The sequence below is a fragment of the Pomacea canaliculata genome, linkage group LG10, assembly GCF_003073045.1.
Source record: "Pomacea canaliculata isolate SZHN2017 linkage group LG10, ASM307304v1, whole genome shotgun sequence".
In the NCBI taxonomy this organism is placed as follows: Eukaryota; Metazoa; Mollusca; class Gastropoda; order Architaenioglossa; family Ampullariidae; genus Pomacea; species Pomacea canaliculata.
Window position 1 is genome coordinate 24,013,346 of NC_037599.1, and position 17,171 is coordinate 24,030,516.

At 49.1% G+C, this 17,171-nt stretch overlaps 1 protein-coding gene across 1 annotated transcript in view; it reads left to right on the plus strand.

Annotated features, from left to right (window-relative positions):
- The first annotated feature begins 12,842 nt into the window (after positions 1-12,842).
- Positions 12,843-17,171, plus strand: part of LOC112574473 (eyes absent homolog 1-like) — a 67,271-nt gene continuing 62,942 nt past the window's right edge. Inside the window, exons 1-2 of the mRNA XM_025255570.1 lie at positions 12,843-12,941; positions 13,477-13,538. Coding sequence (XP_025111355.1) covers positions 12,858-12,941; positions 13,477-13,538 — 146 coding nt within the window. The 5' untranslated portion in view covers positions 12,843-12,857. The remainder of the gene's footprint in view (positions 12,942-13,476; positions 13,539-17,171) is intronic.

Consider the following 17,171-nt stretch of genomic DNA (forward strand, 5'->3'; position numbering starts at 1 on the left):
CTCAAAAAGAAATAATCCATAATGGAGTACTTTAGTTACCGTTATTTTAACATTGAGGATGTTGAAGATGAAAACATTTTGAACGTTTGGAACTCCGTACAGTCGAAATGTTTCCCGTCTCCTGTCAGACGTTTACAAGATCCGTGTGTGTCGTGAATACAAAAGCAGCAATACCAACAAAAAATGTTGAATTTAAAAAACGTTGGCGTGTAGATGGTGTTGTCCTCCTGGCGCGTGACATTCCGCGTCCAAAATAAAAACCATGTTTAGGTGGAGAATGTTTTAATGCCATGCGGGCGATTAGTGCCACAAAGTTTAAAAACACACAAACAAAAAAACAAAAAACAACACAGTTTCCGGTGGCGGGAGCTCACCTGCCGTCACCAGGACAGCTGCAGCCTCCGTCGTGACGTCACCGCCGTGTCGTGTTACTGTCGACGTTCAGGACAATTCGCGTGACGTTCCCGGGCCTACTGGTGACGCTCGCCCTCTAACGTTCGTTCCTCTTGCCGTTAATTTACGTGACCACGTCACACCTGAAGGCGCATAAATCATTCATTTCTCTCCTAGGCTGCTTCTCGCGGCCTTTGTGACAATACAAAACAAAAAATAAAACAATACAAAACTAAAAAGCCTGCGTGTTCGTGTGTGTGGTCACGTGACGCGACAATCCCCTGGCCGGCCCTAATTCGCAGGACGTTCTCGGATGTTAGCCATCCACCTCTCCTCCTTCCTTCTTTTGTCCGTATTATCTGTATAAAACTGTGCGCCTGTACGATACACTTTTTAGACGAAGTTGTTGTATGCCACATTCTAGGCAGCTCTCACTTTTTTTTTTGAAAGGTTCCCTGTTGTTCCCTAGAGGTTGTCTGTGATGTGTGTAGGAGAGCGGGAGGACAAGAGTTTTACGGATGGAATGCCGCAGTGTGACTGTGTCATGTCAGAGTGTCCGCTGAACTGTTGTTGTCAGTGACGTCCAAGGTGTGTTGTCACCGACTGGCTCTCGCTTGTCCACGTCAGCCTCGTCTCCTTGTCCATGCCGGAGTTGGGGTGAGGGAGGGAGTTGGGTGGTCGCCGTCAGCGGGTCTTGCACCCAGCGGGGATCGGGTGGGGTGGAGAGAAGGTAATCCGAGCAGCACTCTCTGTTTGAGAGCGTGTCAGTCTGCTTCGAGGGCAGGTCGATGAAATATCCGACAAACTTCCAACACCCGAACTTTTTGATCCATGAGCCACTTCGCCCGTCTTTCTCACCCTGTCGTCTTTATCCTGCAGGTTGGCCGCAGCACTTTGCCGGTCATTCATTCAGTCGCAGACGTGTTATAAAATAAATGGTGGGGACACGTGTGAAGATAACTGTCATGTCTGTTGTAGAAATTGTGCGGTGTTCGCCGCAACCAAGGCACAGGGTTTAATCATGTATAAAGGGAGGATTAAACAGTTTACCTCATTACCCACCCGTCCGCGTTTCAAAGCTTGTTGTGTGGTTTGCTTCTGTAGGATGATGACAACATTTGCTCGTCCTAGTACTTTCTGGTTAAAATGCCGTTTACCTCTTGAAGACCCAATCGTTGTTAGCTGTTGATGTGCCAGACCTCGCCTACTGTGGGTGTTATAGTCAGCATCCTAAACATCACCACCTCTAGTTTATATATATAGAAGATACAAATCGCCGAGGGCTGAAAATGCAGTCTATGACTTTTTTGTTTTGTTTTTTCTTAGACTTTTAACCTGCATGGTTGGCTTGTTGGGAAGTCGTGAACTGAGAATATGTCGAAAGTCTTTTCTCCAAACCAAGTCCTCGTTCGTTAGCAGCGGTTGTGCGCGGCCGTGATGTACATGTTCACCAGTCATCAAAACCTTTGAGGGTTAACCTCGAGAGTTAGTAAGAACTACGTCTGAAGGCGTGCACACTAATGGTCTCGATACCTGCGTCACTTCCCCTTCCTCCCCCTTGTAACCAGCTGATCCAGCTGTGAGCTGTGTATCTAGCTCCCTGCGAGATAGGGGGGAGGAGGGCAGGTCTACTAGAGATGAGCACCGCCTCACAGACGCTGGCCTCAAGATGAATGTACTCCCCTACCACCCTGTGGTCGAGACTACCTTTTCCTGTTTTTGTTTTGAAGCCTTTGATGGTGTAGACAGATGATGGAGGGGCTGGGGTGAGAGTATGATGGACAGCTTGCCTCCACTCTAAGACTCGTGTGAGTGCTCGGGGAGTTTGTTTACAATTATCTTTCTTGTTGGTAATGCGGTAATATATTGTTAGTAATAGATTTAACTCCACTTACCAATCTTCTTGCTTCTTCGGATAGCACAAAAAGGCATCATCTGAAAAAAAAAAATAAATAGACATTTCTTTTTAAAAGAAGGCGGGGTTGAGTTTTTTTTTAAGCGTCTTTTGTAAAGTTTTCATTTATTTTGTGTTTGTGGTGTTTGTTGTTGTTTTTTTATTTATTTATTATTTTTGTTTGTTGTTTTTGTCGGGTTTTTTTTTCTGAAGTGGCGCACATGGAATCATTTGTAGCTGTGATTATGACTGGTTTCGCTGTGCCTCACCTGACGTACACCACCTCCGCTCGTTGTATCATCAGACGACAAATGACAGGAGCCGTGCGACTCATTAATCATCGCTTCCACAATAATTGAGAGTGAGCCGCCACTCAGTGACCTTTGGTGCCGGTTGCATTCTTGGAACCACTTTCCACGGTGACATCGGTTCAGACATTAGAGGTCAGGGGTCTCGATTCTCACCGCACTAATCTTCGTGAAACGTAGCGAGTAATGTGTGAGTGGTGTAGTCATATTCTAGTAACCAGCATTTTCATACTTGTGATGGCTGAGTAAAATTGTGGTGCAGTCGGTTCGTATTTCAGTTTATACGCTTTATTTAATTTACAGCTAGACAGTAAGACTGTTAGAGGAATGTTTGAATGTCGCTTGAATCGTGTGTCAGTAAGCTGTAGATGTCTGGATAATGCCCACGACAATATGTCACAGCGCCAGAGGGTTGTTTTTTTAATCTGACATAATCCCAGAATGAAACAAAATTTGTAAGTGGTGAATCAGAATTTAATCTTTGTGGGCGCATCTGTCGCCGAGTGATGCGGAGCAGAGAGTAAGTACACTTGCTGTGGATGTCGGTCTTCCAAAGCCTTCTCCTCTTTCGGCAGCTGAGTGAATCAAAGAATGGAAGGGACTTTTTTTTTTAAATTCAGTTTCACTAAAGGTGTGGCATGGGGGGCTATAAGAGGGACACCTGGGGGTGCAATGGAGGCTGGGAGAGCGGTGGTCAGGGCTACAAGCAAGCGCTTGTGCTGTTGAAAGTCTGTCAGGCGGGCGATGGCATTATGGTCTGACTATACACTGCGATGTTGCTGGGGTAGACACTCCTCCTTTGTGTCCTCAACAAACGGCCTCTTGTGGCCCGTGTGGCAAGCTCTCTACCTCCATTGTATTGTCACACTGCCGCTGAGTGGGGCAGGCAGGGGACGCTTGTGTGCCTGCAGGGTACTCCACCGTCGGCACTGGGTACTCTTGACTCTTGATTGCTGGTGGGTTTACTGTTGATGTTCTGGTGGGTTTACTGTTGATGCTCTGGTGTTTTTCCCCCTTGTACCTAATTACTAATGAAGTGTTTCTATACAGGTTTAGAGACTTTTATTAATGATTGGCAGACCCGTGTGTATTTTTAAGTCTCTTGGACAGTGTCATCCCTCGTCATATTACTTATTTTAGTTCTACTTCATACACTAAGGTGACCAATGTTCCAACGGTCACCCGAAAACCATGGGGACATTTGAACATACCTTGGACATAGTCAAATGTTTGATGACATTGTCTGGCCTTTACTTAGCACACCATCTTTTATAGAATGTCGAAGTAATAAAAATAGTAGAGGTATATTGACTTACTAGTCTGACACCTTCGCTAACACTTCCCAGATATTTTATTGTAGACAGAGTTTTTATGTTTACCGTGCATACTAAATTTTTTTTTTTTTTTTTTTCACCCCTCCTGGGCATAGGCCATCGACTACAGTCTTAACTGTTGTCGATGTTTCGGTAGCATGGAGTATGTAAACAGATGTCATCGAGAAATGAACTCTTAATTACAGGACTGTTTAGGATTAATTCTCCACAATAGTAGAAGGCTTATAAATCAGTTATCTCCCCCTGATTGCTTTTCCCTCTATCCCATATTCAATCCACTTGTGATGTTTATTCCTTGTCGCATGAGGCTTTCAATAATTTTTTTTATTCATTCTTATAAGCAGCGACAAGTTTCTGTATTTTGTTGTTGTTGTTGTTTTTCCATCCGCTTTTATCCTGTGTTTACCTTCACTCCACGTCCTGGCACCTTTCAGTAACGGGTTTCTCGGCTGTAGTAGAGCAAGAGAGGTACACGCCTGCCACAAAGCGAGGTGTACAGACTGTGATTGACCTCGGTCGTCTCGCAGCTGCTTGTCAAAGGTGTGACGTCTGGGAGGAGGCACGGGGGGGATAGATGGCTGTTCCAACACTCGCACGCCGCTTGCCGCTTGACGGCGGCATGAATTCCACTTGACTTGCCGCATCACACCCTCGCCGCGCTGGTCACACAACGAGTGAGCCTCGAGATCCACGCGCCGCAGGCCGACACAGCTTGTAACCAGGTCTCCTCTCCTCCTCCCACGGCAAAACGGCCGGCCGTGCAGGTACATACAGTAAATAGCATCAAGTATGAACCTGCAACCCGCAAGCTCTGGCACCGGCGCTTAGTTCCTCTCTCGCCACTGACACTGAATGAAAGTCCACAGTCACCTCGCCCTCGATGAGGAGGGAGCTGTCTTAAGCTTGATGCTGGCATTCGCATCACACCCAGCACACCCTCTCTCCATCATCTAGCATCCCTCCTGTTTCTATTCCGCTTCTGCGCACTCGACGCACCTTACAACCAAGTTGTCGAACCTGTAACTTTCTATATTCTCTCTCTGTAAGTAATGTCTGGCGACTGATGCTCAGAAGGCTCCGAAACGTGTCCAGAAGATAACTTGTTCCCACACATCTCCATCGTTACAGAGCTTTTGGATTTCCTCCGAGTCTGGTGAGACTGTGGCAGCTGTGTGGTGTACGCACAGTGTTAGGTGCACACACAATGATGTGAGTCACAGCTTGGAGAGTGTGATGTACATGACAAATGCTTGTCCTCGCAGCATTGTAGTCACAGACGTAGTGTGACGTACGATGAGTAGTTCTTGTCCTCACACACCGGTAGCTGGGGAGTCACACTGCAGAGGAAAGAGAAGAATCTGCTTTGGTCTCCTCCCCTCAATGACCTGTCAGTTTGGGTTTGGGCGAGACCAGAGAACGAGTTCGACACGTGACAAATGACAAACACGACCGCCATCCATCTTGTTTTGTCTTGCTTTCTGCACAGCGGGTCTGTGTGGGGCTGTGAGGTGTGAGGGTCAGGAGGTCATATTCAAAGGTTCCAAACAGCCGCGCGTTCTAGCCGCATTTTTTGTTGTTGTTGTTGTGGTTTTCAATCGAACTTCCGTCTCAATTTTAAGAGGCTAAAAAAAAAAAAAAAATAAACGTGTAAAGTTTATTTTATGCAGTTTTACTTCCTGTCTTTAGCCTCCCGTGACCTCAGACTGCTCCGTGTTCCCTGCGTCAGGTAGCATCGTCTGCTACTATTACAAGACATAAGAAAGGTTCAGTCAGTCGACAAGGACCCGAGCTGACGGACCAGCGGACACACTGGCTTGACGAAGGGAAATGGAGGGTACCGGGGAAGCCCTACATTATGCTGCAGGTCCCAGGGGAAGGAGGCGGGTGGGAACTGCTTCACGCGCCTCCCTATCTCCGCCCCCTCCCAGGCCCTGTCGGGGTTAGTAATGTTTTCTGCATCTGGCGTGTTCCGCCTCCTTGCTGTGTGTTCTTAGCGCCGACACAGCCATATCACGCGCCCTGCTTTCTGCCCCTCTCCCGGCCCCTGCGGGGCTTCACCAAGGGCGAGATGGACAGTGCGATAGTACCTGCATCACTTCCGGTTTGTCTCTTGCTTGTGTATAGATACAGAGTAGTGCTCAGCGTAGTGGTGGATGTGTCCAAGGAATGTGTATCTCACTTTCACGGATAATGGCGTAGGTTTCTAAACAATTTCATGATTAGGTAGACCAAACCGTAAGACACGTGATAATATTCGGTGACCGTGCAGGAAGTGCCTTGACTAAAAAACTGTGGACTTGTAGATGTGAGCAGCACATCCATTGGTGTGTACATGTATATCTATCGGCACTTCGCCAGTAACGAGCGTGTTGTGTGCTGTGATTGGACTGTGTGAAAACACATGAAACACAGTTCGCTCCATTAGTCGGCTTCTTCGAATGCTCTTTCTCTTCTTATTTCGTCCTCCTCTCTCACTCGTATTTTATTTTCCGTGTGTGCGCACTGTTGCACTGGCAGACTGGCCTGATGAGCGGCGCAGACTGGATGTTATCGGAGCACCGACATTGTAGAGAAGACAGGCGCCGAGTGTGTGGGTCCCAGACCATCGACCTCTTGGACTCTTTGCGTCATTGACCAGCCGCACGTGCTTGCGTGGATGACGTCACGTGCATAGGTCTGCGCATGGATTTGTTCGACGTGGCGCGCCCCCCTTCCCCTTCCTCCTTCCTGCCGCTTGACTTTGCCTTATCTTACACTAGTGACTCCAGGACAAGGTTGGTGTTGTCCTCACTATTGTTGTTATCCCAGTGACGATGCTTCCATCCGCCTCATATTGATTTCTTTACTTGTTTTCTTTCTAAAAATAGCTTCTGTTCCTCGCGCTTCCTTGGCAACCAACAAAGCTAGAGGAAACCTAATTGTTATTATTTACTTCCGATTTGGCTAGAGAATCAGAACAAAGGAAACAAGAATTCCCTCAAATTTTTTACACTTTAGTCACGAGGGAGAGAAGGTATGTGTGAGGGTGAGCGTGTTTATGTGAGGCTGAGCGTGTTTATGTGAGGGTGGATGTACCCGTGCGTGAGTGCGGCTCACGCGGTCGTGTGGATGAGATCAGTGCCTGTTATCAAGTACAGAACTGCGCGTGTCTGGAAGAGGGCCAGCGAGGGCCGGAGCAGCGCCGTGCGGCGAGCGTGACGTATCTGCGGCACCAACGGGCAGTGATGCCGTGCTGTGCGGGTCCTGCGACAACAGGCGAGCTGTCGGCACCACGGAGGTCACCCGCGCGTGCGCATGCGCCGGCCCTGCGGACGTCGGCAAGAGTCGGACTGGAGCCCAGAGGCGAGGGGTGGTGTGACCGCGGACATCCATGATGTGTTGTCCATTACTTGCTAGCAGAGTAATGAATAGAACTCAGTCACAGACTACAGAAAACGAGTGTTATTGAACTGTATGTGTACATCGGTGAAAAGGCGGTAAGGGTCGCTGAGGTGTTATGCGTGCGTCGGTGCGCCTTTACCTTCTGTGTTTAAGACGCTGGGAGACGTTGTTTATTTTTATATATATCCCTCATAAAAACACAGCTCCCATAACACAGAAGTAGTCATAGCGTATGGAGGATCGATCACGTGACTGTCTTTGTTGTCGTGGGATATCACGTGGTCCGGATGCTGCAACCTTCAGGGAAGAAAGGACAGCATGAGTGTTGCCGTCCAGTTGCAAACGGGCCGAGAGATGCCATTGGGTGGATATGAAAACGGGTTTTCCTACAGCCAGTCGCAGGAAATGAAGAGTTATTGCAGCTTGTTACCATGGAAACTCCAGTTTTTGCCGTCTTGCCGCAAGAGGGAGGTGGGAGCAGTAATTTGCAGAGCAGGACAATGATAGCGATATGCCGGGCTTTTATCAAGGCACTTTGACCCGTGTGACCCGTGTGACCTGTGCCTTTGGCGGCCTGTAGACAGAAGTATATTCTCGCTGTCTAGACGCGAACACGAGTTTTGTTGGTCCGGGGTTTATATGGTTTGAAGAGATGAGTTAGTATTTTTAAACTTAATTATGGACGTTTGTACGGAGACTGTGTCAGCCCGAGTTTTTATTCATCATTGAAGTCCATGACCTCCCGTGACCCTTAATTGCGTGAGCGTATGCTAACGCACTGTTCCACCAAGGTTCCTCGGCTCTTCCCACTCATGTGTGAGAGAGTTGATGACGTGGCCGCGCGCTCATGAACCCTAGGGAAGGCCTTATCAGCTGAATATGTCGCTGCGTTCTCTTTGTCTGATAAAGCCAGAGCGACCCAGGGTTGCCCACTGCGAAGATACTAGTTGGTGCCGACTACAGCCGGCGTGCCAGACATGATGTGGTGTACAGGGACAGGCTGTGAAAACAAGTGTAAGTGTGTGTGCTGGCAGACAACAGGGATAATCGAGAGGCAGGTCTGGTGTGCTCGTCAACGTGTCCGTGACCAAGTCCGGGGTAGGGGGGACTGGTGAAGACGATAGATGAAGTAAACGAGTCAGAAGATACTGCTTTCTCTAACGGAGAGTTGGGTCGTTCTTTGAACTGACTGTGGAGACAAGTGCTGGCCATGTCACCATGCCGTTGGGCGGGGATGGAGATCCCTCCCTGACCCCACGTTCCGCAGACCCGAGGCCTAGTCTGTGCACTAGGCAGTGGACAACAGCTGGCAGCATGGTGGTGTGCTAGAAGGAACCCTGTCCACCAAAGGTGTGTGGCTCACATCACAGACCACCTGGCACCACCACACGGCGCTGTGGTCCCAGTGACGTCAGAGGACATCCTGGCCACAATGGACTTTAGCAACGGCAACGTGTTTGTGTCTTGGGAAGTGTCCAGCGACTGGGCGGTAGGCATGTGTGTCTGTGTGTGTGTTGTCTGTATCATTTTCTCCAAATCCTCTCAAATGTCCCACCCATTAACTTACATATTTAGACCACCTTTGATCAGATTTCTGAAAGACCTTTTAAAAAGAATGTCGCTTCTTGAACAGCAGAGTTGTTTCTGGTGCCGTTCGACAACAAAGTGCTGTCCTGTGGGGCTTTGAAAGTTTTTTAACGGGAAGAGATAGAAGTTATGTTTTATTTTCTGCGTCTGAGAGAGGTCCACCTTTATCTTCGATAGTCCGCCATTCTCTGTTACCATCGATATACTTTATTTTCTTCGTGTCTTCATCTGGTATCCTTCCCATCTAACGCTCAGGTGTTCGGGTCCCAGTCGTCGTGTCTCATACCCTCGGTTAGACACCAAAGGCTGGTCACGTGAACGAGGTCACGAATCGTCCATTTAGGTCTGACAAAAGGTCGGCTGTTGTTACAAGGACCTTGGGCTCTCAGCTCTTGAAATTAAGAGCAGACGACAGATTGGATCCAGAATCTGGTTTGGTTCACCGACAACAAGCATGACAGTGTGACTACAACCGGTGACGAGAGGTGTGTGGAGGTGTAGGTCGTGTGAATGACCCAGACTACAGACAGTACTGGTGGAGTATATCTAATGTCGAACCAGTCAGTCATTAACAATTAATTGTGTAGGACACGTGGTAGTGACGTGTCACCGATGGCCATAGTGCTGGTCACTCATCTGAGAACAATCTTCCCCCCGACCATGCGGATGGTGTGAGGGGTGCGGCTGGTAAGTGATAGGATCGTGCAGCAGCTAGGGACCAGCTGTCGCAGCACCGTGCCACAGGTGACGGGGGGGTCAGCAGCTTGCAGCATCACATCAAGAGTCGACATCTCAACTTTCCAGTGTCAGCCCCGGAGTTGAATGCGACTGATGATCAGCGGGACGACGTCTGTGGCGCTAGGTCTTGACGGGGAGGCCTTCTTGTCAGTCCTCCATTGGCTGTCCCACCCTCCATCTCTCTTCTCCCATGGTTTCCCCACCCTCTCTCTCTCACACACTCCATGTCTAACGTGTCTGACAAATGGCTCTGAAAAACAAGCTTTGCACTGAAGTGCGTGGCGGGTGTTGTGGGTGACCGCTGAGTGGCGCTGCTGACTACAGAGCAGTAACAGCGCAAGGTAAAACACAGGTGTGTTTGCTTTTTGTTGGCCTTTGACCTCGGTAAGCATGTGCATTTCTCACCCAGTGCAGGCAGTGAACGCTCAGCATACGATGAGCAGCCAGCTCGGGGAGGGGAGGAGTTCCTTACTTTCCCAAACCTCATCCCCCCTAAACCCGGTGATGGAGGTTGGGTGGCCGTCCCGATACCCTGGTTTCAGAATAATATGTTTGTCATTGTGCTTAGTGACTGGACAATTTAGAGATAGCTCATGTTGTGTTAAGAGTCTGTAATTATTAAACCTTAAATTAACGGATGTAAATTTTTTTAAAAACAATACACGGTTTGTAGTGCCTGCGCGCGTGTGTGTGTTCATTCGCTTCTGTCTTAATCATAACCTTTATGATAGACGTGTCTACGCATTCTAAAAACACCTTACATCTTGATATATTCCTCGTCATCGTCATCATTATTATTATCAATTGTAACATCGTCGTCGAGTGGAAAATGCATTTATCTCCCGGCATCACGTGGACTGTTCCCCTGAGACTCGTGGTAGCGTGTGGCTCGTGACGCTAAGCACTTTACCTGTCGTGTCAGGCTGCTCACCTGTGATGCCAGCATGGTGTAGGTACATGTGTAGGATAGGTGTGTATCACAGATGGCACGCCATACAATTCCCTTGTACCCTGTCGCCGTAGTCTGTACCCGCCTTATCTGAACCCTACTCCAAGGGAGTCCTGATGCGTGGTCGCTTTCGTGTGTGGGTAGGTGGCTCCGGTAGAAAAGTGTTCATGACACTTTTGAACCTCTTTATTGTGCGTAGGTCTGAGAGTGGACAAACTCTGTCTGAGAGACATGTGTTCAGTAGTACTGGTGTCCTTAGAGTGTGCTCCTCCCCTTGTTCCCCTCCTTGCTTCTCTCTCTCTCGGTACGTACACGTGATCTGTAGCTTGCATAAAATCCCTACATCAACATGGAGGTTCGTAAACACAACTTGTAGTCAGTCTTTCGAGAGTTGCAAGTCGCTTTTCCAGGTGTGTCAGGTGATTTGCCAGGAGGGCTGCAGAAATAGTTGGTGGGCTATTTTGTGGGCTTTTTACCAAGGTACAGGTTCGGTTGGGGAAAGCTGTAAAAAGTTGACACTACGTGAGCAATGACCAGGTGCACGCATCTCGTTCCTACCACCCCTCTACCCTACTATCTCCTCCGGTTCATCTTGCCTCCATTCGCTCTGGTTGCGCAAAGAGTGAAAAGCCACCCGGGTGTGCAAATGAGACCCGATTATGCCAGTCGCCTTGCGACACCTGTGGACGATGTGACTGGGCTCCGCTGTCTCACTTCCTTCTGACTCCCACCCTCCAGACCCTCCCGCTTCGCCAGCCTCCAGCAGTACCTGCAGCTACAACCGATGATGTTTGTCTGCTTCCTACACTACACGTGCGCGCGCACACACGCACTGGCCGCGATGCTCCGTGACTTGGCGCGTGTTCGTGTGTCCACCTCTCGCCCCAGTGAAGGTCTGCCTTGACTTTCATCCCTCAGAGGGGGGTAGAGGCGCAGCTGACATGAGAGTTCATCAGAGTGAGATTTCTTTCTTTGAAGTGCAGCAGTCAGTCGGCGAGGGTCTTTGAAGTGCAGCAGTCAGTCGGCGAGGGTCTGTGAAGTGCAGCAGTCAGTCGGCGAGGGTCTGTGAAGTGCAGATGTTGTTGACGTGCGACACGACTGCTGACAGACACCTGACGGACCTGCAACCATCCCAGGTGGGCTACAAGCTCGTGTGCTGCGGTGGCTTGGTGTTGAGACGCAGAGAGGGATTGTTTGTGCCGGTAATAACCTCTCTCCATACCTGTGGCATTGCGACAACAGTGGTTAAGCTTGTTGGTGAGATTTTCCGATATGTATTTGTAATTAATTAAATATTTAACGTAACTGCCAGTCATATATGTGCTTTGTTCTTTAGCTGTTGTGGAAGCTCAGTGGCACGGAGATAAACCAATACAAGGTTCTTTTCGCTTCTGTTTAAAAGAAAACAAAAACGAGAAAACCGTTTACTGACCAAAGCCGATTGACACAACCACGGGCCAGGGTGAACCGTCCCTCCCTGTCCCTCCCTCTCGTCAGGCCTGCACGCGCGTGTTACATCGATACACGTCACACAAACACCGCCACACCCTGGGTATCCATGAGGATATTCCCTGACTGTCGTTTGTTGCAATAAAATAATTATCTTCATTAAATATAATAATAAGTATGTTCAAAACGCTTCGAGTTTTATCCTCCGTCAGCCCTCCTTCACTTCTGACATCGTCGTCGTCGTTTTAGTTGTGGATTTCTCCCGTTCCACCTACAAACGTGAAGCCATATCTGGTGAACTGTGGTAGACAACACTTGTATAGCCTCCCGACCGAGATCATCAGAGCGTGACTGGTATGGTTGGGCCAAGATCAGTGCGTGTGTGTGCGTGGCCGGGTAGACAGCTGTTGGCACACACCTGGATTACCTGGGATTGAGTGAAGTGAAGCGACTCTTCCCACGGCAAGATGGCGGCGAGTGTGTCGTGGGCGCAACGGTCCGCGTTTTGTTGTTTGTTTAGATTATTTCTGCCTATCGTATGGGGGTGGAGGAGGGTGGGTGAGCATGTCTGCTTGGTGACGTAGGCAATAACTACTGCCGTTGCTTTTTTGTCATCGAGTCCCTGCTGGTCTCGTTCTTTCTCTCCCACTGACCCCGCGACCTCTCTCGGGTCATCACTTGAATCTTTTGCGTCGCGCATGCCCTTGAAAACTCCACCCCGGTTATCAGCCGTCGACTGACGCGTTAGCAGTACCCTGAGGTGAAGTGAAGCGTGACGCGAGGGCTGACAACATGGGGCTGGAGGAGGTAAATAAGACAAGACGATGTTGGAGCGCTGGCTGTCTGTCAGTCGTTCGTCGTGCGCGTGGCGGTGTTGGACGACCTCAGCTCGCGGTGTTGTGGTTGTGGTAAGTGTGGAGGGTACGTGATGCAGTCTGTCAGCGTCGGCGGCGACGTTGTTATCGTCGTTGTTGTTCTGGCGACATCGTCTCGCTGCGTCTTTGTTCCTACGGCCTCCTGTAGTGTGTGACAGTCTTTGTTCAGGGCCGACCCTGGTCTGTGTGTGTGTGATAATATTTGTTGTGTAACGTGTTGTGTGAAAGGTCTAGCGAATACCGTATTCTTTAAATATTTGTGCTTTCTCTTGAGAACAGGAAGTTTGACCAGTTTGAATAGTTTTAATCCCACGTAAGAGTTGCTTTCTAAGAATAAAAATATCCTCACTTAAATATTATTCGTTTATGGTCTGATATCAACGGCATTTTACAGCACAGAGATTTAAATCTTGAACGAGAATTTTCTTCTGTTAGACTATGTTTTCTGTTTTAAAATCTGAAAGCATTAAAATGCAATAAGCGTCATTAAAAAATTATTTGTTGATGTAATAGAGGAGACATACCCGATTACCATTGCCTTAAAATATCAATTTTTTCTGTTTGACAGGTAAAACGGTCACGACTAGAACTTGACACGCTGCACGGATCTGGTTGCCACAGCAACAACAGGTGAGAGAATTTTACTTGTTTAGGTTTGTATAGGCTGCAGTCATTGTTGATAACAGTGCACACACACACACACAGAGGCGGGGGAGTAGGCGAGGGAAACATCAGGATACCTCCTGTCGCTCACTGGAGGAGTGTACAAAAGTGATGGTGTGATTCACCTACAGGAAGTGCGGCTTTCGTGATTACTTTCATTATTTTGTTTTGGGAAAACAAAATGGATGATCAAGTGGAATACTTCTGAATTTTTTAATTTTCTGCCTCGCTGCGCCCACCCCTTTCCCCTTGCGTGGGTACATTTCATGGTGCTGGGATGTACATGTTCTTGCGCACCCTTACAGCGGTCAGTCGGCGTAGTCCCATGCTAACCTTTCAGCTGTAAAAGACGATACAGTTCTACCCGTAACACCACTTGAAGTGGGGGGTAGGGAGGGGGAGGTAGAGGCGGGAGGTTAGGTAGAGAAAGCAATTATCAAACATATCGGCGGAACGACAGCCTCATAAAAACCTGAGTAGATGGAGGGCTGTCTCCTCCCTCTCCCCCGACTCCTACCGCTGATTCCCCACTCACCCTTTGCTCCTCCCGTAGATGTGGAGGCAGCAGCAGATGTGTATCAGCGCACACGGCCCGCTTCCTTTCTCCTCCTGCACCTGGCCACAACACTCACCCGGCCCTACACAGTGGGGTACCTCGCCGGCGCCAGATGCTTGGGGGCTGGGTGGTTGTGCTGGAGGGTAGGGCTGGCATTGCGCTGTAGAATGCCACCCTGTTCACTTACTACTACTTTTCCTCATTTCCTTTCGTCTTTATTATGTCTTTGGACAGGGCTGGACTAAACATGTCAACTAATCCTGACTGGTCAGGCCACACAATACTTGTTTCCTACATAATCCAAGATGAAAAGGTGGACATTTTAATTCGGCTGGGGTGTCGTAGTGTTTTCTACATCATCCTAAATCAGGGGCCACCCATGGTTTTGAGTGTGTAGCTGTTTGATCTCACTGCGCTTTTCTTCTTTTTTTTTCTTCTTTTTTTTTTTTTTCTATGGCGGCCATTTCAAGCCTCGGTATTTTTCCGGCTTTTATTTAAATTTGTTGAGCACATGATTTTGTTACTCATTATCACATTCAAAGGATACAGGGTATGACATCACGCCTTCCCCAGCACAAAGGCCTGTACATGATGCATGTTGTTAGGGTAGGTATCAAATGTACCCTCATACAGGCGCGTGTCCACGCGCGCGCACACCCCTAGGATTTGTGAAGACAGTGCTCTTCTCTTCCTCCACGTTGTCTTCCCTTTCCCCCTACCCCTGTACGAAATGAGTTACCCTGACCACAGCGGGTGTCAGCGACAGAGAAAAAAAATGTCGGGTATCGAACCGACTACTGTGAACGCCTTCGGGGTCGGACGCCATTAACTTTAACCACGAGCTGTCCGCTCCCCTTGATACTGTTCAGTAAGGGTGGGGGAGTGAGTGTTGTGTACTCAGTTGTTTCCTCCCAACACATTACCCCTCTGTCGTGCACATAGGTCTGCTTGGTTAGCTGGTGAGCTGTGACTGGCAGGCAAGATTATGTTTACTTTCAGCAAACGCCGAGTGAATTAGTCAAGAGAAGCGTGTAACTGTGTCAGGGGCCGGATAGTCAGAACGATAAGCGCTTGCAACGCCCCCTGCATCGATAGCATCACACAAACTAGAGACTGATCGGTGTCTCAGATTAATTAAGCAACGCTAGCGAAAGGTCCCCCCGACTAGCAGCACGGACTGCTGAGCACGGCGGAAGTGACGCTGTTAAATCATTTAAATCGTGCGCATGCGCGTTGGGGGACGAACCCCATGAGCGTTGGGGACAGCTGTACTCTCGGTAGAAGCAGTTGTAGCACTTTATCTTCCTCTCACGGAGTTAAAAGTAAAAACAAACAGGCATGTTAAAAAGAAGTCTGTGGGCTCGAACTCTCCAGTATCACAGGTTCAGAATGGAGAAGCGTCGAGCTGACTGTAGCGATTTCCACAGATATAGATACACTGGCTTTTATTTCTTGAGTCGCCGCCAGTTGTGGTTTGTGCATGTGTGCACAGGGATGACGTGTTGATGGAGTGAGGGAGCGGGATGAGGAGAAGAGAGGAGTGTAGACCAGTGAACTGCGCTTTGTTTGCAGTTCCAAGCCGAGTCCTCCGACAACTCTCATAATTAAATGGCTTCACACCTTAGTTCATACCTAGCCCCACAAACTGTCCGCACCTCCATACCTAGCACCCCTTGACCATGCCTAGCCCTACAATTACAAACCACACTTTCCTTCATGTCGAGCCCCACAGCCTGTCCGCACAGCCCCACATCCCTTTATCTCCAGCCCCACAAACTGTCCGCATTCTCAAGGGAGCTAATGTGGGCTATCAGCACAAGGGGAGGTAATGCGCGGTATGTACACCCCCGGGACGCCCGCCACATCCTTCGCACCTGCTGCAAGCTTCCGGTCCCTCCCCCTCATTGCCACCTTCATCCAGCTTGGGGTCAGGGTTCCTCACAGGTGAAGCGCTTGCCTCTGTCTCGCGCTCAGTCCCAGAACAGTCGTTTGGGTTTGTTTTTATCGGCAGACGTACCCGCTGTGAACAGTTGTTCTGCTGTAGCAACATCCGTCGGGTGGAGATGGAATCTGGGCTGGAAATGGGGTAGCCAGTCACCTGCGTACCCGGCATTTCAGTTCCTCAAACGCTGTGAGATCCTGACATGACTTTGGTGGGATATCCTGTCTTCTTAATGTAACATTTATTCACGGAGGTGGTCCGGCGGTTAAGGACTCGCCACTAACAAAGTCCTTTTGTTTACAAAGCTGCTTGTCGGGTATTTGTAACAGTAGTACCTTGTACCTTGTACCTTTAGCCGGACTCTTTTCCCAGTAGTTGGAAATCGCCACCATGTATGGCCAGTCGTTAGGCAAAAAATTTGAAATGATGGACCATTCACTGTGTCCAGTATCCCTCTCATCTCTTCAGGGTGTCAAGAGTACTTTCGGGTTTTGGTCATTTTTCTGTGTAATCCATCTCTACAGCGTATTGTTGAAGGGTAGCAGGCGACAACACAGCGAGTACCCGGGTAGCAAGGTGACGGCCAACTGCGTCGTTACAGCCAACTCGACCACCTGCGTCACTACTGCGTCGACCACTCGAGGTGCGCAGACTTATCTTCCCCTCCCTCACCTCCCTGCGCGTTTGAAGGCAGTGTAGCGGGGCTACCCGTAGGAACTGACGGGTGGGGAGGAATAAGTTAGACCTCGGGTACCACTCGTGTGGGCCACGTCTTCCCTCTCAAGGACTCCGAGCGAATAGAGAGTTGGCCGGTCGGCCAACCGGCATGCTATGACGTGGCTGATCCTAGTGCTGGGTACATGGTGAGACGGGTGGGCGGAGGAATCCTGCTCGATTAACTTCACAGCACACAACCGTAAACGAGTTTTTGTTCCATTTCTGTGGAAATCCGTGTCACGGAATTTACATGTCAGACACACAAAAGACAACAATAGCGACGACATGAACTAGTCGCCGTCTGTTTATTGGTCCACGGGTCATCAGCTCTGACCTCTCTACCTCAAACTTCTAACCTCCACCATAAATGCCTAGTCCAGATTTT